At 41.6% G+C, this 22514-nt stretch overlaps 1 protein-coding gene across 7 annotated transcripts in view; it reads left to right on the top strand.

Annotated features, from left to right (window-relative positions):
• DYM (dymeclin) overlaps positions 1 to 22514 on the top strand; it is a 232299-nt gene that overhangs the window by 187301 nt on the left and 22484 nt on the right. For all 7 annotated transcript variants that reach the window (XM_065662611.1, XM_065662607.1, XM_065662609.1 and 4 more), the window contains 2 exons: positions 1408 to 1590; positions 11997 to 12110. In XM_065662611.1, the coding sequence (XP_065518683.1) occupies positions 1408 to 1590; positions 11997 to 12110 (297 nt within the window). The remainder of the gene's footprint in view (positions 1 to 1407; positions 1591 to 11996; positions 12111 to 22514) is intronic.

Genomic DNA, 22514 nt, shown 5'->3' with positions numbered 1-22514 from the left:
TCTCCTTTGTCCATGCAGAAGTCAAGCAATGTGGGTAACCAAATCATAGTGCTGATGCGTTTCAGCATCCTCAGCACCATGGAAGAGATGGAGGAGTAGCTTAGGGGAATGATGCTCCCTTGCTGGAAGAAACTTACCTTTGTTTTCCATTGAAAGTAGCCAGAGCAAAGTGGTACCAAAGAATTTTGCTCTTTAATTGAATCTAACCAGGATAACGACATGTTCCTATGTTCTCTTCTGCCTTGCTAAGGGTATATATCTGACAAGTTACGATTCCTACAATGCTACCTTATAGAAGAAAATAACTACATACGGATTGAATGACAGTCCAACAAAATGCTGTTGCGAGAACAGCCTCGTTGTGAAGTACTTAAGTGCCATATGATAACTCAGAAAATGAGTGCTTTGTAGGCAGTCGGCAAAAGGAAATACCAGTGGTTTCAGTGTTCATACTAAACAGAAAAACTCAAGCCGGTTTGGTATGCTTCGCGTTCTTGCCAGACCTGTAAAGTCTCACAATCCAATGTTTGATGTGGTGGAGAGACCTAACAAAACAAACAAAGTAGATTTGTCTTTCCTGTGCTATCCCAAGGGAGGACGGACAGCTCTCCAGTATGAACAGCTGTATCAGGTACATCCTGATGTGCAGCCCAAGGAGAGAAATCCAGGCAGCTAGCAAGGGTTCTCATGCCAGCTTGCTCAGTGTAGAAAGTTTGAATTTCACAATCATCAGGGATGGTTTGCCACAGGCATTGACGTGATGAAAAGCTCTACAAGTTTATCTTGAGCATTAAGGCTTAGCGCACTACAGAAAATGTCTTTTATCATTCATTACAAGTATTCTTCTATGCTAAAAATACACATACACAAAAAAAGGCCAGGATAAAGTCTGGAGAACAGTGGCAGATGTTGAGGGGTCAGTGAGGTTTGATTCAGCCAATTTTGTTCTATGTCTTTGCTTTTCTCTTTCACCAGCCACTTTTAATTTTTATATTTTTCCTCTATTTTTCTCCCTATCCCTGTTCCCCAAGCAGGGGCTCACCAGGAAATGTATTGAATTGAAATACTTTTACTTAGCATAGGAAGGGTTGAAAAGACTTAAATTCACTTAACCCCTAGTGAATTTGGCTGATTACAATATGTTAATGCTTTTTGGCATGAGAAGATGGCTGCTATTGAGAGAATTAAGCTATGAGGCTGAATGCTAGAGTGCAGTGCATTTCAGTTAAGATTTTGGTTATTACAGGAGAACAGATCTCTTTCCAGATAGATATGCAAGATTTGCTCACTGTGGAGACTTTAACCAGCTAATAGCTCCATTAGTAATAATTACCTGTGCGCTATCTTACTACCTTATAGGTTTTACAATGGAAAAGGGCACACTAACCTTTTATTCCTTTCTTAAAGGCGCAAGACCTGAATGTGATCGAGGAAGTGATCAGAATGATGTTGGAGATCATCAACTCCTGCCTGACAAATTCCCTTCATCACAACCCAAACTTGGTGTACGCACTGCTTTACAAGCGGGATCTCTTTGAGCAGTTCCGAACTCACCCTTCCTTCCAGGACATAATGCAAAATATAGATCTGGTGAGTGATACATTATTTAGAGGATGCTTACACTTGCTTACCTGATCTCTTTATCCTCTTGAGAAGTGGAAAATACTCATCATCTTATCAGTTTACTTTAAAAAGTATTCAAATGTTGAGCTTTTCTTCCTTATTTGCTGGGCCTCCACTGTGATTCTGGACAACATCTTTAACTTGGCAGAGCCAGAATTCTCCTGGCAAGGAATTCCCTAGCTGCGATGCTGAAGACGTTCAAGGCCAGGCTGGATGTGGTTCTGGGCAATCAGATCTAGTTGAAGATGTTCCTGCTTTATGCGGAAGGGTTATGTTGGATGACCTTTGAAAGTCCCTTCCAACCCAGACTATTCCATGAATCCTTCACTCCCATAAGGAAGGACAGCATCAGCTTCTGTTAACTGCCTCTTGTTAGAAACCTGTCTTTTAGGGAAGAAAAAGCCAACTTTCATCACCAACCAATTTTTTTTTTTCTCTTACTCCCATTACCAGCCAATAAATTATTATATAGGGAATTACTTTTTTTTTAATAGTTAAGAACAGGAACTCAGCTGCCATATTACCTGGGCTGTAAAACCATAGAATCCCAGACTGGTTTGTGTTGAAAGGGACCTTAGAGCTCATACAGCTCCAACCCCTGCCACGGGCAGGGACCCCTTCCACTGGAGCAGCTTGCTCCAAGCCCCTGTGTCCAACCTGGCCTTGAGCACTGCCAGGGATGGGGCAGCCACAGCTCCTCTGGGCACCCTGTGCCAGCGCCTCAGCACCCTCACAGGGAAGAATTTATTCCTAATATTTAACCTAAATCTCACCTGTTTAAGTTTCAACCCATTACCCCTTGTCCTGTCACTACAGTCCCTGATGAAGAGTCCCTCCCCAGCATCCTTGTAGGCCCCCTTCAGATACTGGAAGACCCCAGTTTTCTTTCTGTATGTGGACGCTTTTGGCTTTCACCTGCAAAGTGTCTCTCCACAGCACTCCCTTTGGATAAGTAAACATATTAGAAGAAAACAAAATTAAATAGCTGTGGAGTAGAAGCTGTTACCAATGTGGCTCTCCATGGAGTATGACTTTGGAAAACAGTTAGCTGTTAATTAATTACTGCTGCAGCTCATAGTGGCTTTAATGTTCATACTGAGAATCTGAGTAATGATTCCTGATAGAAAATAACAGATTTTAATTGCAATAAATATATCTCTGTCCTACACTCAGTTTTTGCAGAGCTAGGCAATGCTTGAAGTCACACTATGACCACTAGATACAAAATACTGGAAGGAGATGCTGAACAGGGCACTAGATTTCTTGCTGCAGTGAATAACACATTTATTCAGATGATTTAAAATTTGCTGAGGTTCTGTTTTGATCTGCTTTTATTTTAAAATATTACAGGAGATTGAAAGACTTCTGATGATCCACAAAGGAATGTGATTTTAAATGTCAAACTGAGATCCTGCTCCGTACCTCTCTCTTCCTCTTCTGTTCTTCATATTTTTCTGGTCATGCAAGACCTTGGAGAGCAGAAGGTTCAAAGATCAAAACTCTCCAAACTTTAGGAAGCTGCAGACTACAGCTATAGCATGCTACTCCATGGATTGTAAGGGCAAGATGCCTTTGGGTTGTGTAAAGAGAGAATACAGTGCAGTAGAGATAAGTCTTCTTCATTCCTGACTTCAGATAGGGACCTCCTCTAGTTTCGTGTCCAGATCCAGAAAAACTAGTGGTGGCCAGATCCTTCTGCATGACAGCCCCATGCTTCCCACAGATAGCAGCACATCCGTTCCTTTGTAACACTTAAATGTAGGTTTTCCTCAACAATTTCAACAATTCCTCCCCAAAACTATTTAATATTGGGTTACAGCGTAATGCCAGTTACATTCAGAAACTATTTTAAAGCTTTCCAAGGGAGCATGTTGAATTTTTAAATAGCTCCTTTGTTAGAGAATCGAGGATGTCAGAAAAATAATATTTTTAAAAAAAAATGTACCTGTCACCAGCTGGCAAATGGTGAGAGCTGTCAGGCTTGCAGATCTGAATAAAAGATGAGATACAGCTGACTCCTGTGCTACCCTGTCATGTCCTTCACTGCATACACGGTATCGGCAGCACCACCATCCCGTACAGAACCAGTCTTTGTCCTCTGAGCTACAGCCAAAATGTTTTAACTAGTCTTCAAATCCCTTGAGAATATAGCAAATCATGTTAGTTTTACTATACACACTGGGAGGATGTGGTCTGGGACCATGTGGGCTCTATCTGAGAAGAACCAAAGTAGGTTTCTGGATCCCAAACTTTGTTCAGGCTTTTTCTCTGCAGCGATAGAGGTGGGAGCTCCATCCTCATGGCTACGTAGAACGCTGTGAATGTCTGAAATGCAGCTGTGCTCAAAAAGGAGTCATAAAACTGGGGAGAAGAGGGAGTGTGAAATCTTTAAAGAAAGATTTTGATTTTCTTCTTTAAAGAAAGATTTCACTCAGTAAATTCCTAAACTGTATGTTGCTGGAAGCTTGGAGGATATATTCACGGGGAGGATCTCCCTATAACTGACCTGCTCTTACGTTCTTATTTAAGCATCTATCGCAGCCTACTCTGAGAGACAGAATAGTGAGCTGGCCAGCCTTTTCATGTGGCCAAGGCTGGTTATTCAGAGCAGGATGGATCCATGAACTTAGTGTGTACCCAGAGCTCTGCTGGGTTTCAGACTGCTCTACTGGATGTAATTTGGTGGCCCAAAGCATGTAAAGCATAGGTGTGAACAGCAAATGTTGCAGCTTTTGGTGATGGGATGTTGAGTAAGGTCTGTTATCTCTCTGAAGCCCCCAGAGCATGTCTGCAGAAGCTGTGTGGCATCCTGACTCCCTCCATTGGTACTTTTCCTAGTCATTACATAGCAAAGTATGTTTGGATTATCTCCCCCCATGCTACAGTGGCAGCATGAATCACAGAATCCCAAACTGGTTTGGTTGGAAGGGACCTTCGAGCTCATCCAGTTCCAACCCCTGCCACAGTCAGGGACCGCTTCCACTGGAGCAGCTTGCTCCAGGCCCCTGTGTCCAACCTGGCCTTGAGCACTGCCAGGGATGGGGCAGCCACAGCTTCTCTGGGCACCCTGTGCCAGCGCCTCAGCACCCTCACAGGGAAGAGCTTCTGCCTAAGAGCTCATCTCAGTCTCCCCTCGGGCAGGTTCAAGCCATTCCCCTTGGCCTGGCCCTACAGGCCCTTGTCCCAAGCCCCTCTCCAGGTTCCCTGCAGCCCCTTTAGGCACTGGAGCTGCTCTCAGGTCTCCCCTTCAGGAGCCTTCTCTTCTCCAGGCTGAACCAGGCCAGCTCTCTCAGCCTGTCTTCACAGGAATAGAATACAATGTCCATCATCAGATGCCACTAAAGGTCTGCATGAGCAGTAGGTGTATGTTATACTCTGGGTCACTCTGACCTCCCTCTGTGCTTCAGCAAAATCCTTCCTTACATTGTGTGTAGAATCCTTTGATCCTACACTATAGTCTGGTTTTGTATTTCATATAGATATAGGTATACTAACAGATAGCATAGCAATGTTCTATATTGAAAAAATCTGACCAAAATACAGAATATATGCAATCTGAAATGAGTTTGGGACACCAGAACAGTTGCCAGGCTACTTTGTCAAGAATGTATAAAATGGATATGACATATCTTGACTTTAATACTTATTATTTTTACTCTGTTGCACATAATGTTCTCATAAACCAAAATAGGAAGCACGGAAGGGTTGAAACTGCTACAAATTGTGTGCAAAATTAGTCGGAAAATGCACTGAGAAGGTAGTAATTAATAGTTTATGGTGCAAAAAGAAAGAGGTATTTGCTGCAGTCCTGTGTGGATATGCAAAGGGGGAGTAGCACGGAGGTATCATCTGAGCTTACTCATGCTAGTGACATGTTAGCTACTTTACTCTGGGTTTAGAATCATAGGATAATTTAGGATGGAAAGGACCTTTAAGATGTAAACCCAGCCCTGCCAAGTCTATCAGTAAACCATGTCCCCAAGTGCCACATCTACACATCTTTAACACATCCAGGGACGGTGCCTGCAGCCCTGCCCTGGGCAGCCTGTTCCAATGCCTGAGCACCCTCTGGGGCAGGAATTGTTCCTCAGCTCCATCTGAACCTGCCCTGGTGCAGCTTGAGGCCGGTTCCTCTTGTCCCATCCCTTGTTCCTTGGGAGCAGAGCCCAACCCCTCTTGGCTCCATCCTCCTGTCAGGCACTTGTAGGGAGCCATCAGGTCCCCCCTGAGCCTTCTCTTCTCCATCTGAACCCCCCAGGTCCCTCAGCCGTTCCCCATCACACTTGGGCTCCAGGCCCTGCACCAGCTCCATTCCCTTCTCTGGCCCCGCTCCAGCCCCTCAATATCTCTCTTGTAGTGAGGGGCCCAGCACTGAACGCAGGATTCGAGGTGCAGCCTCACCAGTGCCCAGGGCAGGGGCACAGTCACTGCCCTGGCCCTGCTGCCACACTGATGCGGGTAAAGGCCAGGATGCTGGTGGCTTCTTGGCTGCCTGGGCACAAGCTGCTCATGGTCAGACATCACCATGAAAGAAATCCTGGGGAGAAGCAAGAGCTGTACGAAACAAGACTTCTAAGTACAAATAGAATGGGTGCTGACTAGCCAAAGGAAGGCAAAAGGTGATGTGATATTTTTCAAAAGAAATGGTGCTGTGAAGGGAAAGGGAGTAACGTTTTTCACATACTTGTGGATTCACAAGTCATAACAAAAGACTTTCTAATGGTCCTAATAATGAAGCACTGTGGTAGGTTTCCAGAGCCTTCTGCATCGGACTCCTCTGGATCGCAGACATTTGGCAGGATGATGCTGGGGCAGAAGATAGAACAGAACATGTCTGTAGGCACTTATGAATATTGGGATGGGTACATGGATGCAGTAATGCTCAGCTCCACCAGCTGCTCAGACCAGAGTGGCAATTGCTCAGATTAACAGTAACTATGGACCTCACGATTTGGACCATTTCTGGAGATAACATGTAACCTCTGTGCACTTAGCTGAGGCAAAAGGTGTGAATGTTTAAGGGTCATCAGCATATAGAACAGTTTTATATTAAAAACTATTTATTTGCCTCTGGGATTTTATAAATAAGCTAAAAATCACCATTGCCAGCTGATTGGGAACATATGGGAACAGTTAATTCTGTGCAGAAAAAATGAACTCAAAATACCTTCTGTTTCCTATTAATTTACTTTTCATTTTAGAAAGTCATCTTAATAGGATATTGTGCATCTTGTTTAGCTAAATGGGATATTCTTCCTCTGGATGGTGAACAAAGAGGAACGCTATGGTTCCTGTTCTGGCCTCCTGCAGAAATGTTTCAGCTGTGAACTATCTATAATCCTCCGCTTCAGAGGTGGTCTATAATTTGGCCAGCAAGCTCAGATGTCTCAGGAATTTGGTGGAGACTCTTTGCTAGGAATTCCTAAAGATGAGTTTGGTTCATGGCCATCATTAGAACTCACTGGCTTTCATTGTTTTCATATTTCCTATGAGCTAATGATAGATAGCGTGTGGTTGAACAGGTTTAACTAGGAGTTGCTAGAAGTTTGTTTGCAAAATAGTCTGATAGAAATCAGGAGGTCAGGAGCAATGATTTAATGGTGCAAAGGATCTGTTTGATGCAATTTTCTGCTAGGTATTTAATTCTCTGAAGACACTTCCCTGCTGGATTTTAAAATCAGTTGTGTTGGCTTGGCTCTGGTACAGCAAAGCCTACTTCGACGTCGGCAGGACTTGCAGTAGACGTGAGAACTAACATTTTATGGTTTTCCTTAAAATGCCCATAGAAAAACCTTGATCCTGCTGATTACTAGAGCCTGGCTAGATACTATAAGTGATTTTTTTTTGTCTTTTTTCTTTGTTTTCTCCCCACTCCTACCCACTTTCTATGCTAGGAGTGGGGAGATGAGAAGTACTTTGAAAAGTTTACATCTCTTTGAACATGCTCCTAGTTTCAAGGTGAATCTGAAAAACTTCAGTACTTAAAGTCTGCTGATAATCCTTCTGTGTTTCTCCTGGTATTGAATCACCTGAAGCCATTTCATCCCTTTTTAAATCAGTGAGGGTTGGCGTTGCCTCAGTTTTGCTGCAGGGTAGCGGGCTATGCCTGTTGCCTACTGAAAATTGCTGCGATTTATGTTTTCCTAAGGAAACTACTTAGCTGAAGTGCTAATTCTGTGGTACTTTACTACAAGAGGTTTGTTTTTTCCTTTTCTTCTCCTTTCAGTGTGCATCAATACAGTCTGTTACTCTCCCAGTGGTGAACTCGGATGGACATATAAAATAGCCGATGTCAAAATGTGTGCCTTTCCAAAGGGAAAAACAAAGGAAAAAAGGGCAAAAAAAGGAATCAAAACTTTTCGATTTGGTGCCAAGTTTGGGGTTTTTTTCTCTTTTTTTTCAGAGTTAACCTTGACACCTGCAGGCAGAGGAGATAGCAGCAAATTCCGCTGTTATTTTAGCTGGAGGAGAAAGCGAGGAGGTGTAGTGTTAGTTAGGGAATGGGCTGGAGCCTTGCAGGACTTCAGCATCCCGTGAAAGAATTCAAGTGGAGAAAGCATCTTGCCCTTGAAAGCACTGCTGATTCGTGCATGCTATAATAAACAGAAAATTTTTTTACTTTAGCCTTTGAGCCCTATTGAAAACAATAGATAGGTGAAAGGACAGATGCTATGGTTATTCCTTCATAATATTAAAAAAGTCCCTGAAACCTAAAATGTTGGTTTTGAATAATTCTAGCTTTCTTGTAGCACTTTTAATCTCTGAAAATGTTTTATTGTTTTGAAAACAAAAGGGATGAAGATGGGTCTTTCAGGGAAAATTGACCTTGTAAATTGAAAAGCTTTATGAAAACTGATTTTAGAAACCTGATTTTAGAAATCACTATAGAAAGCAGGTTTGTTTAGAGATCTCAAGTATATTAATAGTATAGGAATCAAAGCCTGGAAATCCCTAGAACCGGTGATGACCAAGCCATGTCACTGCGTGCCCATCACACTGCATGGTTGGGTAGCCTGCACAACCATCATTAGGCTCTGCACAGGACAAGGTGCTGTTCATACATCATTTCGTCTGGATGCTGATAAGATATTCCTGATGAGGGGCTGTCTAATCCAGGATTAGACGTACCTTTTATTCTCTGCTAATGTGGAAGGCAGATTGCAGACAGCTAGCTTTTTAAAATGGGTTATGTTCCTTGCATGGAGAGGGCCTCTCAGTGAAGAGCATGAATTGGATATGAGTAATTCACAGTGACTTGTTAAATCCCTTGTTATTCTTCTGAAGCAGTGTTTGCTGTTATTTTCTATTTTCTTAGACCGCCTGCCCAAATAATTGATGAGAAAAATAATTTGCAGAATATCATGAAGTGGGCAGCATCTCTCAGCCTTGTTCATTTGCTCTGAGATCTGGTTTTCTTCATACATTACATTAATATGCTGAGCATTGGGTTTCAAAGCATGTGCTAAAACTTGAAACTCATTTAATATTGTCCACCCAGTTTGATTTTCCTGGTTCATTTTTAAGTGGACAAGGAGTTGAAATCTGGTAATTTTCGTGATTATTTAAATGCAGCTCTGTTACTATGTCTAGAAGATAATTAAAGCTCTTTCGAAGGAAAGGGCTACTGTTCCTTAATATTGTGTTAAGCTTTTATGTTTTTATATTTGCGATTTGATCAGATTACTAGGTAAAGTGTTAAGACTTTCTGGTGCAGAGGATGGAAGCTTGGGCAGTAGGGATGTAATGCTGGATGCCTTTTGGTTTATAACCAAACTAATGGCAATAAGCAAATGCCTCTTTTATGATCCTCTATGTAAAATTCATTTTTTTTTCCTTTTTTTTCTTTTTTTTTTCTTCCTTATTTCCATATCTCATTGAGGTACTGTACAATCAGTGTTAGAAAGATAATTACTCCAATTTCTGTATTGTCTGTAGTAGTAAGGCAAATAACACTTAGAGAAAAGTATTATTATTAAGGTAGGTATTTTTAATTTCAGTTGTCAAATGTGTACTAAAAAAAAAAAGAGCCATTCAGAGTTCCGTGGAATGTTGACATAGCCTGAAAATACTAGAATCTTACCTCACTTTTGTTCTGTGTGGAATACAACTCAACCAAGATTAGTACCTTTACCACAAAAAACATAAAAGTCTTCTATAAAAACATGTCGAGATTGGAGGCTTTGACTTTCCAAACTAGGAAACACCAGAATTCAGGTAGTATCTGTGAGCTTCATTCAGGTTTTTTATGCGTTTGCCTTAATAATAGTATTTTATCCTTCTGATTAAAAGACAAATATTAAGCTTTGCTTTTGTTGTGGTTTAGCAGAACTCAAGCTAACAAGGCAGCACTAGTGGGATGGATTCTCTGCATGAGCCTGCCCTGGGCAAGGATAGGTTTCACCAGTGATTACTGACAACAGTGTTGAAATGCAGGAAGATGTTTTTCTCTTTCGAAGTTTGTGGGCAACTTTCTCATTCATCTCCAAGCTGTGTATCCTCCACCAGCAATTTGTCCCAGACTCCATGCCAAAACCATGTCAGCCTCACTCCAAGGTCCTCACACTCTTTGCACAAGCTGTTTCTTGCCATTCCCCTCTGTAATTCCTGGTTCCTCCCTCCAGCTCCTTTGCTTATGAACTCAGCACATCTTCCTACTCCTGTTTATTTTCAAGAATCAGAAATCACAGTGCTGCACCGGGTCCTTATCTGTCAAAGTGTAAAACCTACCTGCAGCATCTGCCAGAGGCAGTGAAATTCTCCCTTCTATTCAAGTATGGAGATAACCATAAGGACAGAAGTTTAGACCTGACTTTTGACTATTTCTATGCATCTGTTGTTTAAAACACAACAAACACCAAAACCCCTCAACACCCCCTAAAAGACAACCTGAGCAACTGTCATTTGTCTTTATCTCACTTGCTTGGTCTTTCAAGTTTCTAGAGAAAATTGCTGTATGGCCCAGCAAATCTTACCTGCTTAAAACAAGGACTAAGGTTTCAGGATCGCAAGAGAGGAACGACAAATTTGAATCTCACAGTAATCAAGCCATCAGCTGTCTTTGTTTTATTAGCAGCAGCTGGGCTTGGAGGCATAATTAGGGTAATGGTTTCTGGCTCCAGCTGTGTCTCACTCCAGAACAAAGAGAGCTCAGCAGAGATTTTGTAGTATAATACACATTTTCCCCCCTTTTACTTGGGAGAATTAGCAAAAATCATTTGATATGCTGGAGGCTGTGATTCAGATACAAGTGGACATGAGTACTTTTCAGAACAGAGTATGTCCAAAGCCCACCAGATGTTGAAGAACCTCCAGCCTCCAGCCAAGGGGTAGCCTGGTGCTCACGTGTATTCAGGCTCTACTAAATGGTTCTTAACATCTTGTGGTACTTTCAAAGGACACTAAATAGGTCCTAAATAGGAGTTGAAATTTTATCTTCTACCTTTTTTGCATTGTATTTCAGAGCCTCTGCATGAGTGATGAGTTCCTCCGGGATAAGGGATGGGACTTGCAGAGTGTGTTCTCTTTAGATGAAAGCAGCTACAGAAATGGAGGTTTTCTGATGTCCCACATGGAGAACTGCCGGTGGGATGTCTGCTTCTGGTGTGACCTACTGAGCTTGGAGAGGGATAAAAGTTAAAGCCTGACCTAACTGTGTTCTAGCTAACAAGGACCAGCTGGGTCATAGAAAAGGGGGTGGGGAGGGAAATATGGTGAAAATCAGCTTGGCCTCACCAGGGAAGCTGGTGGAGGATGAGCATTGAGAGGGGACTTAGAGGTTCTTGGGGCTGGAATCTCTGATGGAGAAGGTAATGGGGCTTTCTGGGTGGTTAATTTAGGGAGAAGTGGAGCTTTGTGGGCTCCCCCCACAATTGCCATGGCTTTGAATGCTACAAAAGTCCCAGGAAGTCATGTAAGTCCTTGTATTGAGCTATGTAATATTTCTCTTAAGGCCTTCTCTCCAGAAGTAATTGAAACTATAAGGATTTTACTTCAAGGCTTGAAAATGAAAGCAAATTTCTAGCACAAACTGTATGAAGACTGGAAGGCCTTGAAAATCCTGATGTGCAGAAGTACTGACAGGTAGAAATATAAGCATATGTCAGTGCATGGCACTTGAAAATGTAAATTTATTAATTCAGCTCTGTGTGTTAGATTGTAAAATCATCTATCTGTTAAAAATGACTGCAGGAGGATACTGGTAATTGTGCTGGTTTGACATTAACGAAGTCTCCCTAGCACAAGTGATAACATGATTATTCTTTGAGAAGTACAGATACATTGATCCACAGAAAGAAGATGACAGCTTCGTGTGTAAATTGATACAAAGATCTCTTCTTTTCAATTTTTTTACGTGCTCTGATTTTTCATTCCAGGTGATCAGCTTTTTCAGCTCCCGCTTAGAGCAAGCTGGAGCTGAGCTGTCAGTGGAGCGAGTTCTGGAAATCATCAAGCAAGGAGCTGTTGCTTTGCCCAAAGACAGGCTAAGAGTAAGTGCTCAAGACCTTGTCAATTAAAGTGTACTGTTCCAATCAATTACATACCCTTTATATCCGTAATGTCAAAACATCATTTCTCCTATCGATAGCAACTGATAAGGGTTTACATTTTGGATTGCCATGTGAGTATGTTTTAATTTAAATTCCTCATTTGTACTAAATGTTTGGGTGAGTTTTCTTGATTAGTTATTAAATTGAAGTGCGTCGAGGAATTTCAATTTGCTGAGGCCAAGGTTTTCTTTGACAAAGAAAATGTCAAGGATGCAGTCTCACCTTTCCATCCGTTGTTTAGTTAAGCTGTAACCGAAGTTTGATCTTTCTCTTTGCTGTTGTTGTTAACTTAATCTTTTTTCTCTCATGTTCTGCTTCTCTGTTTGAGACTGTATAAAATGGTACAAAGATAAGTTCTGGGGGCTTTAGTTAAGAATTAACCAATCTAGGAAAAATCATTTCGGGACCTGTAAGTCTGGTCAGCATGATTATGAGCTTTTTGTATAATCCTGAGCAGACCCCTCCATTCCCTTCTGAGAATCTCTGAAGTCTTGTGAGGGATTTACCAACTTGACAGGTTTTGTGAGGCTGAAATCCATTAACAGCCATGCAATGTTTAAATACTGCAATAATTAAATCTGTATGAGTAGGTAAGTCAGTAAATGGGAGTTATGTGTGTGTTTTAAACACACGATGAATTTTGGTTTTCCGTTATGCCAAGTGTATTTTAAATACTGCCTGCTTTCTGCAGAACCATTTTTGTTCCTACTCCATGATAAGGGAGCAAAAGCGTCTTCTCAAGACCCATTTCTTTCATGGTAACTTTAGGAAAATATCATCTGATAAGGCGCACTGAGTACACAGCCATTGGCGACGGCTGGTAATTTATTTATACCCTGGTAATTTTAAAACGCCCAGTGGGAATTGTCTAGCTGGCTGCACACACTAATGTCTTTCCTACAGTTCCTTGTGTCCCTGAGATGGCACGTATTTAGCTGCTCAGGCCAAATTACTTCGGGAGAGATTGGTCTAGAGTCCGAGTCCTGAGTACAGGAATAGCCTAACTAACACCAGCGAAGTTGTATCCAAATACAGCCCTTTGGGTTGTGTCCTTACTACACTTCAATTCTTTGAATACAAACACTGGACCTTTTGCTTTTTCTATAAGAATTTACTCTTGCATGCAGATTATTAAAAGCTGTTAAGAGGCTACAGTGATTCCTTCTTGACACAGAGCCATTGCTAAATAAGTTCACAGCTTGCAAGAAAATGGGGGGTTTATCTGTTACTTAATGTGCCAGATTGACTTGCATGTTGGGCCACAATTTAAAGAAATGTTGTTTCTGGAATGAAATCCCATCATGTTGAAATTTTCTGCATTAATGATATACAGCATTCACAGCTACATGTTTATATTGCCACTTGAATCAAAGGATCAGAATTTTTTGATGAGTGCCGAGCTCTGTAAGTCCTCACCATGCAGTTGAGTACTTCCAGTTTTAAGGATGCTTATAGTGTGAGTTGGAGCGTGACTTACTATAAGCTCTAGAGCTTATAGTATGATTTACCTCTCCTTCCAACGATTTGCATTTGAGGACAGGGGCAAAACCAGACACTTTTCACATAATTCTTCTACACTGCCCATCCTACCTATTGGGTTTTCTCATTGTTTTCAAAGTCCTTTTGCTGAGCAGCAATTTGGCCAGAGCAGGTGAGAAAAGTTGGTGACACTGACCTTGGTATCTGTAATGTCATGCATTAATTTGTGAATGCAAATAACGTCCTTTCTTTGCACAGATTAATGATGAGCAGCATGAGATTCCCTCCTGTAGAAATAACCTTGTAAGTCTTCATGCCCTTCATCCTTGCACCTCTCTCCTCAGAGTCGCACAGTTCCTCAGGTCTTCCCACTTCAGTCTCTGAGGTTTTCAGGGGAAGCTATTCTAACGCTCAACAAACTCATAGTAAGATCAGACTAAAGATATAGTTACACAATAACTCTGGCAACTCTGAGGAATTTCAGCAGCTAAATAAAGGAGAAAGCTTTAATCCACATGTCTTTAATGACACTCTCTGGGCATGTCTGGATGGGTGGGAACAGCCCTACCTGCAGTCACTTTGCCTGCACAATAGGCTCCCTGGCTGTTTGCATTGCTAAGCTTCCGACTGTGAGCTGCATAGACCAGCTAATACTGCCTGCTGAAAGGACATGTTTTCTAACACACACTGACTAGGGCACAGACAATTCAGAAAAGCAGCTTCTGCACAGGAGTTGGCTTGTGTCTGGCCAGCTTGGACAATGTGTGAAGGAATTATGGGTCTGTGTTATCTGGGTTGACATGATCTACGTGTAACTGCAACATGCAAAGCTGTGGGGTTTAATCCTGAGAATTTATAGATCAGCCTTGCAGTTAATTGCTAATTAATTTTCAAGCCATCCTTGCCTTTTGCCATAACATACTGAAGTGTTCTCAAGTACAAGAGACCCTGCAGAGATATTACTCCTACCTCTTAGAAATTACCATCTTCAGCTGAAGCACTGTGAGGGAGGTGGCTGAAACACAAATAGGTTATGACTGGGAAGAATGAGGACTGAATCAGTGCTTTTACTCGCTCGCTTCCCTGCAGCTCAGACAATGGTGGGGTTTTTTTCTTATGTGCAAGTACCTAATGTATGCACAGATAAATATAGTGAATGTTTTCAAGTTACTTATCTTGGCCTTTGTCGAGGAAGTGAGCATTCAAGAGGCGTTACATGTATTTAGATCTTGAGCCTGTTGCTTAGACCATAGTTCAAACATGAACAAACGTCAACTAAAAATAACAGCACTTAGAGCCATGATCCTGATCTGCATAATGGAGCTTATCAGTACTGTAGCACACCCTAGAACTCCTGCTCCCTTTCACCGTGGGAAGCAACATTGGGATGCAAAGTTGGCATGTTAGGAGGAGGTCATATATAAATATATAGGACCAACAGATATATATGTGTGTATATATATATGTATTTGTGTATTAGGAAAGATATCCTGCATTTTCTTAGCAAATACTTATTGGGAAATGGTAGCTCTAACTCAGATTTTCCTTCCAGTCCTGGAGCAATCTGACTGGAGACAAACAATATAATTAACATTATTTTAAGCATATGCTTTTAGCCATGTACTGTGGAAAGCAGGGAAAGTCCAAGCTGAGTAATTAGCCTTTTAGAAGACTTCTGCATAAACAGAGAGATAAAGGGCAGGTGCTGAAATCAAGAGCTGGTTATTTCTTCTTCAGTCTGTGGGAGAAGATAAATGAAGTTAATATGCCCAGGATGGAGGCAGAAGCCACGGCATGGAGATAGAGCTGTCTGCTTTGCAGACGAGCAGCCCACAATCCAGGCTCCCTGTTTTATTGCAGAAGCTTATTAAAGGCAATTTAGAGATCATAGTGATAGGTGAAAATTGGCCTCATTCTTTTTTTTTTTTTTTTTTTTTTTTTTTTTTAAGTTCTCAGGAACTTTCTTCTTTTCTGCTTTTCTTCCCTTTGGTGAACCATCCGTACTTGCAGGATCAGGAACGTGAGAGAAGTGGGACCGTGTCTGGAGTCGGGCAGTTATCTCAGGATTTCAAAGGGAGTTAGCCAACAGATAACCACTCTTTCACAATAAGTGGGAAAACTTGTTTCAAATACCAGCTAGTGACTAGAAGCTGACATTTGGGTTCATGGAATGATCACACTTGGGAGGCCACATTTAATGCTTTATGAAAGAAAAGTTCCCATTAGCTAAGCCGCTTAAGGGAGAGATTTCATTTTCATGAACGTATGCTGAGCTGCTTATATTTTTCTCCTATTCCTTTTCTCCGTGTGTCAATGAGTATTTTGTCACCAGTGTGCATCCTGTCACACATTCTTTGTGTGTTATACAGACATGCCATTATGCCATCAACTCACACTTTTTTGGCATGGTACAAAATTTAATATTTATTAATGTACGTTCTAGTTTGGGCATTAAAATTTCACAGAATAGTAAAAGAAGCAGGGGTAAAAGCTTTAAGTCTCTTGGCAGAACATGTTCTTTAGGTGTTAAAAGCACTTCTCATAGGTTTCCCCTTTTATTAATGGTGTACTTCCAACTTCCATTTGTTTCATTGGAGAAAGCCCCTAACTAATCATGAAGGCATCAGAGCACACAGGGGAAAAGATTAAATAGTCATTGGAGTGATGGTAGGAACTGCCTGGCAGCTGGACCAGAACAGCTTTGTGTCCCCAGTACATCACCCCACTCCTGGGGAAGCAGCGCCGACACTAAAATGTCATAAAAATCACAGAAGTTTGACTGAGGTGGTGGTGAGCTCTATGGGGGATGCCAAGCATTCGGTACTTCCAACTCTGCAAAGAAGATGGACCCATAAAGTGCATGTGAAGTCCCCAAAACTGAGGGAGTCTAAACAGTTTCTTGGTTTGGCTGCTGAGCGCTCTGTGAAAGGGTTACCCTGTTTCTGCAGATGCTCCTTCTAGGAAGGAGGCATCATCTGTTCAGCAGTCACTTGCACCATCACACTGTGCAGAGGGGCAGGACATGGGTAGTAGCATTTGTGCAGCATCCCAGGTTGCAAAGGAAACTAGTGGCATTCTGTATATATGCATCCTACCTAACACGATGTTGATCCCAAGAGACCATCCATTGCCCTGTCTTCTATTCCAATTGCTCCTGTTGCTCTGGTTGGGTTTTTTTTTTCCAGAGTCCTTATGTCCTTAATCCCCAGTGGTTGTTATCTGGCCATAGCAAGATGCTGGCTTCGGAATCCAGACCAGTGGTTTTTAATGATCTAAATTAAACCTTGGGGCAGATCTGTAATTCTTAAGCTATGTACAGCTTTCCTGCGTTTGTTTTAGTGCTGTAAGAGTACCTTACTACCATGGGTTTCAGACAGAAGACTGCACGAATTAACTGTATGACACTGTAAAGAGGTAGGGGCAGAGGAGGATGGAGACCAGCAGCTCCTTTCCAAAGCTCTAGGGTGTAGCACTAAGCAAGGGAGACAGAAAACTTCCTTAAAAAAGAAATTAATCAAATTCTTCCTGATATATACGTTTTTCTGGCTGAAGGGTCAAAGATCTTATTATAGTGGAAGCTGATTGTGTCTAATACATCCTTAGGTCTGATGCTAGGCAGGCATCTATAGTGCAGGCTTCCTTTTCTAGCCCTCAACTGCTGTTAACCCTTAACCTGAAGAAGATAGGATTAGTAAGAGAAGTGTAAGAAACTTTTAAACAAAGTGCTTTTTGGGCTTTTCCAAAACACCAAACATATGCTAAGAAGAATAATATTTATGGATTGTATATTTCCTTCTGACAATTTATACCCTCAATTAAGATGTCAAACTTCCCTGCTTCCGTGAGCTGACCTGTAAGTGATGAACAGTAATTCACATTTCTTTTGAAGGCATTCGTTTTAGAGGTCAGATTCTCAGAGACCTCGGGTAGAGAAGAATATACTCCCCATCCCTTGAGAAATATGATTTTGGGCAATCAAAATTCCAGGAAAAACGATCTTGAAAGTTTTGATGGGCTTTGTGGTCAGCAAATAACTTATCATCATGAAGCTGTGAGCAGGCAGTCGAAGACATGTCTGCACTCAGCTGACTCTGGCTAATCTTAAAGTGGGATTATAAACCTGTCTGTCTAAACCAGGGCAAACCCTTACACAGGTGCTCTTCTATTAATATAAGCCCAGCTACTTAAACTGTTGAGAGTGAGTTGAAACTAAACTGAATGACACCGCTTTATAATAAGTATGTCCAAGCAGGAGTTTATATCATCTAATTCTATTTAATTAAATGGTGCAAACTTGTGTGTAGGCAAGATGGAAAGCGCGTGAAAAATATTATGTAAAAACTGTGACTATTACAGTGCTTAAGGTTAGATACTTGCTGGCGTTCTTAAGTGCATCATCCCAGAAGGGAACCAGAACTTCAGGGCTGCAGTTCAGAAATAAATGCTGCTGTCACTTTTATACATAAATATGATAATCCACAGAAATGCATCCTTGGTAGGAGGCAGGCTGGAGCAGCCGTTTCGAATATATAGCATGGTAATAAAAGACTTTTGCTTATATGTGCCCAGCTACTTTTTTTAACAGTGAAGAAGCCAAGGGCCAAAGTAAATTAGTTTTAGCATCTGTGGATTCAGTGTCTTTGAAATTTGGCGGGTCCTTTTGTTCCATGGTTAAAAGTAGAGTTTGGCAGGTTTTATAGATACTTGTTTGTAGCTATGTATAATGCAAATACAGTTGATGAGTTGGATTGAATGCTAACGCTTCTTTTTCAGAAGCATCCTTCAGGTAAGACAGGTTAAATCGGTTAACTTCGAAGCTTTAGAGAAAACTAAATAAATTATACTGCAGACCTTTGAAATGTAGTTTTGACTAGAAACTAGCTATCCATAGAGCTTCGTATTGCGGGACTGCGGACTTTTGAAATGTTGGCATTGTCTGGTAGTGTTGGTGAGTCACTTATAAAGTATATTTATTTACTTTTCAAACTTTGCTTTGATATTTTTAAGTAAAAAAACAACCAGACCTCTTCCTACAGTTGCCATTTTGGCAGGTGTTTGCATGGATCTTGACTGTCGTTTATGTCAAGATTTGGTTTTCTTTGGAGTGGTGCAAGACGAGCCCTTTTGCACGTAAGGTCTTAGTTACAGCTGAGTATGTATATTATCTGTTTGAATGCTGCCAGCTCTAACAGCAGTGGTGTGTACTGTGGCATTCACAACCTCTCTTTGGCTCTCCCAAAGAGAGTCAGCTAGCACTGTAACTGATCACATATTTATACGTTACTGTCAAGGCTATTTGAAAAGGGGATGTGCTCTCCACCTCTCCCCAGTTGTCTGTATGTGAAAATTAGACAGTTTTGCTTTTTTTACATTATTTTCGTAGCATTATGGGGAAGGGTCCAAAAACACCCCACCCCTCTCGTGGCTCCAGTAAACTAAATTTTTCAAATGTGAATGCTCTTGAGAACCTAAACACGTTAAGTTTGCTTTTACATAGCAGCTGTCAGTCAATTTTGGAATTAAACCCAGCTTTTTAACTTTAGTTTACTTCAGTGGTTATAAATTCTTCCATGGGGGTGGAGAAAAATAAACAGTAACTTTTGGCATTGTTGACTAGAACAAGAGGGAAAAAGAAAAAGCTATTTTATTTTGCTTGTTTGCCTAGCACACAGTTAAAACATATTAATGTTTTTCTGACACCTCCCTATTGAAGAGTAATCTAAACACCATTGCAGCATCAGCATAGGAAAGTATGCATTAGCAAACTCTTGAATCTCTGATCTTTAAACTGTTTCTCATGTAATATCAGTTTCTTGCTGTATAGGAGCCAAAATCTCTTTGAACAGAAAATAATAATCATGCTTTCAACTTGGAGAGAGCACTGTATAAAGCTTTAAAGTAAAAAATAAATGGAGAATTTCAACCTTGTTTTTTGCCTAGTTGCTGGAACATTCATTGCTATATCCTAACTCTTCAAAGATCCGTAGGGAAACTCCTGCTTTTTTGCTGGAGGGTTTTGCTGTTGGCTTCAGCATTCTCAAGGTTTTCAAGCCATATCTTCATGCTGATGAGATGCTACCATGCATGATGTGGGAAGAACACTGGGCAGGTGCCTAGGACTTTGCAGATCTCATTGTGGGGAGTATGTGGCTGCTAGTGACTGGTGTTAATCAGAAGGAAAGAGGGACTATCCTTCACTTTTCTCTGTCCTCTCCTTCATTTTCATGGCTGCTGTTTTGAAGGAGTCACATTGATAGAGCAATAGTGCAGAAGATTGAGAAGATGTCCTCTCTTTGATTGAGAAGATTGTCCTGGCTTTGCCTCTCCTATATTGCTTTAAAGGACTGGTTTTTCTTCTGTTGTATCACTGGAGATGGAAGGAGACCAGCCCCATCACCTATATCTGCAGTAATTCAACTGACTACCAAGGAAAGCTGTACATACCTTAGCAGAGCAGTCATGCCCATGGTGTCAGCAGTCTGGTGAGGATCTCGCACCATGAGATCTTTGCATTTCTTCCTATGTTGTATGTGAATACAGCAACAAAAAAAGAGTCTGTGAGCTTCTGAGCTTCAACCAATTTGGTTGAAGTGGATTGAAAGAAGCAATTAAAGGAGAGAAGATGGAGGTTAGCTGGTGAACAGTCAGCTCGAAGGATCTGGGAGTGAGTCTTGGTTACCCACCCCAAATCCACTGAGCTTTTGAAAGCTCTCCTGTTGAAATGGAAGAGGGTAGATTTAGATTGAGCATTAGGAAGCTCTTCCCTGTGAGGGTGCTGAGGCACTGGCACAGGGTGCCCAGAGAAGCTGTGGCTGCCCCATCCTTGGCAGTGTTCAAGGCCAGGTTGGACAGAGGGGCTTGGAGCAAGCTGCTCTAGTGGAAGGTGTCCCTGCCTGTTGGCAGGGAGTTGAAGCTGAATGAGCTTTAAGGCCCCTTTAACCCAAACCAGTCTGGGATGCTATGAAAATGTGAATTATTCAACAAGCCATTTCCCTTACACAGGTTGTAATTGAAATAACACACTGATGTCTAAATCCCTTCAATGTGCTTTGACTGCTCATTGTAAAAGTAATGAATAAATACTAATATTATAGTGCCCGGTTCTACTTATGTCAACCTGTCTGTGGTATACTATGCCCTGCAGTATTATCCTCTATTTTAATGCCATGCCTGAAGACAGAAGAAAGTAGGCTACTTGTTTCCCTGCTCTGCAGTGATGCACAATAGTCAAGGCAATATTTGCTAAAAGCACAGCAGTAGCCCAAAGAATAGCAAGGACACTTTCAAATGCAGCAGTATTGTGGAATATCAAAATGCACTGAAAGAATAACTGATCCTTTTGGACCTCTTTCAGGTATTTTCAGACCTCTCATTTGAGGTCTAAGGGGTGCGTTGAATAACATGAGTAACGTTACGGAAGAAGCAGCAGCAATGAGGTCCTGGAGTTGGTTTGCTTTAAGTGTAGACCTTGGTGGGTCTGGAGGAAAACCAGTCTGCTGTAATATCCCTCCAAGGCCACTTACCTGGTTTGTAAGCCTTGGTACTTAACATAGAAAACTGTCTTTTTTGATGTTATTAGCTTGTGTTTCTCGCAGTCTTGAGCACAATGCATCAGAGATCCCAGCAAAGTAATGAGTAGTGTTGTCATGTTAATGGGCAGACTGAGTCAAGTGAGCATCATTTTCCTTGGGAGCAAGAAGAAATTTACCTCAGGCTTTCCAAAGATCTAGAAGTTGCAATAAAACTGAACTCAGACGCTTTGGTTGAGAACAAGTGTATTTCTTTAGCTTCCACAGCTTCCTTTTTAGATATATTGTCTTTCTCTGAAATTATGTTCTGCTTCCCAGTAAGCTCTGGAACCAGCAGTACTTTCCTCCTGTCACTGAAACATCTGGTCGTGTTGGGGTAGCTGATCAATTACAGACGTCGTTGCTATTATAAGCCTGCAAGCCACTTGAAAAGTTACCCAGGATTTTGGTAATGAAGGGCCTGAAGTTATTATTCAAGCTATTTTTTTTTTTTTCCTGTTATCCTCCCTTCAGGGGTCATCAGACTGGCAATATTTATTTATTTCTTTTTTGCAAGCGCAAACTTTAGACCTCTAAAAGTTCAAATCTCTCTGTGTGTTGGGCTACTTGAATTTCATGTAAAAATATTGGAGTTGTGAATCAATTTGTAGTAACATGAAAGTGAACAAACATCCAGGTTACCTCTGCATGAAAAGATGGCACTCACATAGATCAGCAGCGCACAGCTGAGCTGGTGTTAGGACACATTTGTCATTTTGCAATTAGATCTGAATGTTACTGTTAACATTCAGCACGGCTATCATCAGTCACTTCTATGAGGTCAGCTCTTCAAAAAGTCAATTTAGAGTTTAAAACTGAGAACAGTTTAAACCTAAGAGTGATGTTCAGCTTTCCACGTGAAGCAGCATATAGCTCCTACTGAAAACTCCTCCTTTGCAGCCTCACTACTGCCAGAATCTATGCAATAATGAATGATTTATCCTTCTGTATTTGGCTTTTTCCTGTTGGAAGGGCGGGGAATGGGGGAGACTCTAAGCTCCAGAAAACCAAGTCACTCCTAGCACTTGGCAGTAAAACACATCAACAGTGCAGTCACATCCCAACGCCTGTTCTATACAACCACGCGTTTTCAGCCCGGTTGCTTGAAGCCTAACGCAAGACGTGTGCTGGAGCTGGTTTATTTTTTCAGGGGATCCCGTGTGTTGATGAAGCACTATCACGTTGCAGCTCCGGCTCGAAATGGAGTCTGGCAGCGCCGGTGTTCAGTTGGTGCCTTTTGGCTGGGCGGTGATAAGCAAAGAGACAGTCTGGCTCCTTCCAGGAGCCTCTCGGTCAT

This window comes from Lathamus discolor, chromosome Z (genome assembly GCF_037157495.1).
Source record: "Lathamus discolor isolate bLatDis1 chromosome Z, bLatDis1.hap1, whole genome shotgun sequence".
Lineage (NCBI taxonomy): Eukaryota > Metazoa > Chordata > Aves > Psittaciformes > Psittacidae > Lathamus > Lathamus discolor.
This window is presented reverse-complemented; position numbering and strand designations above follow the sequence as displayed.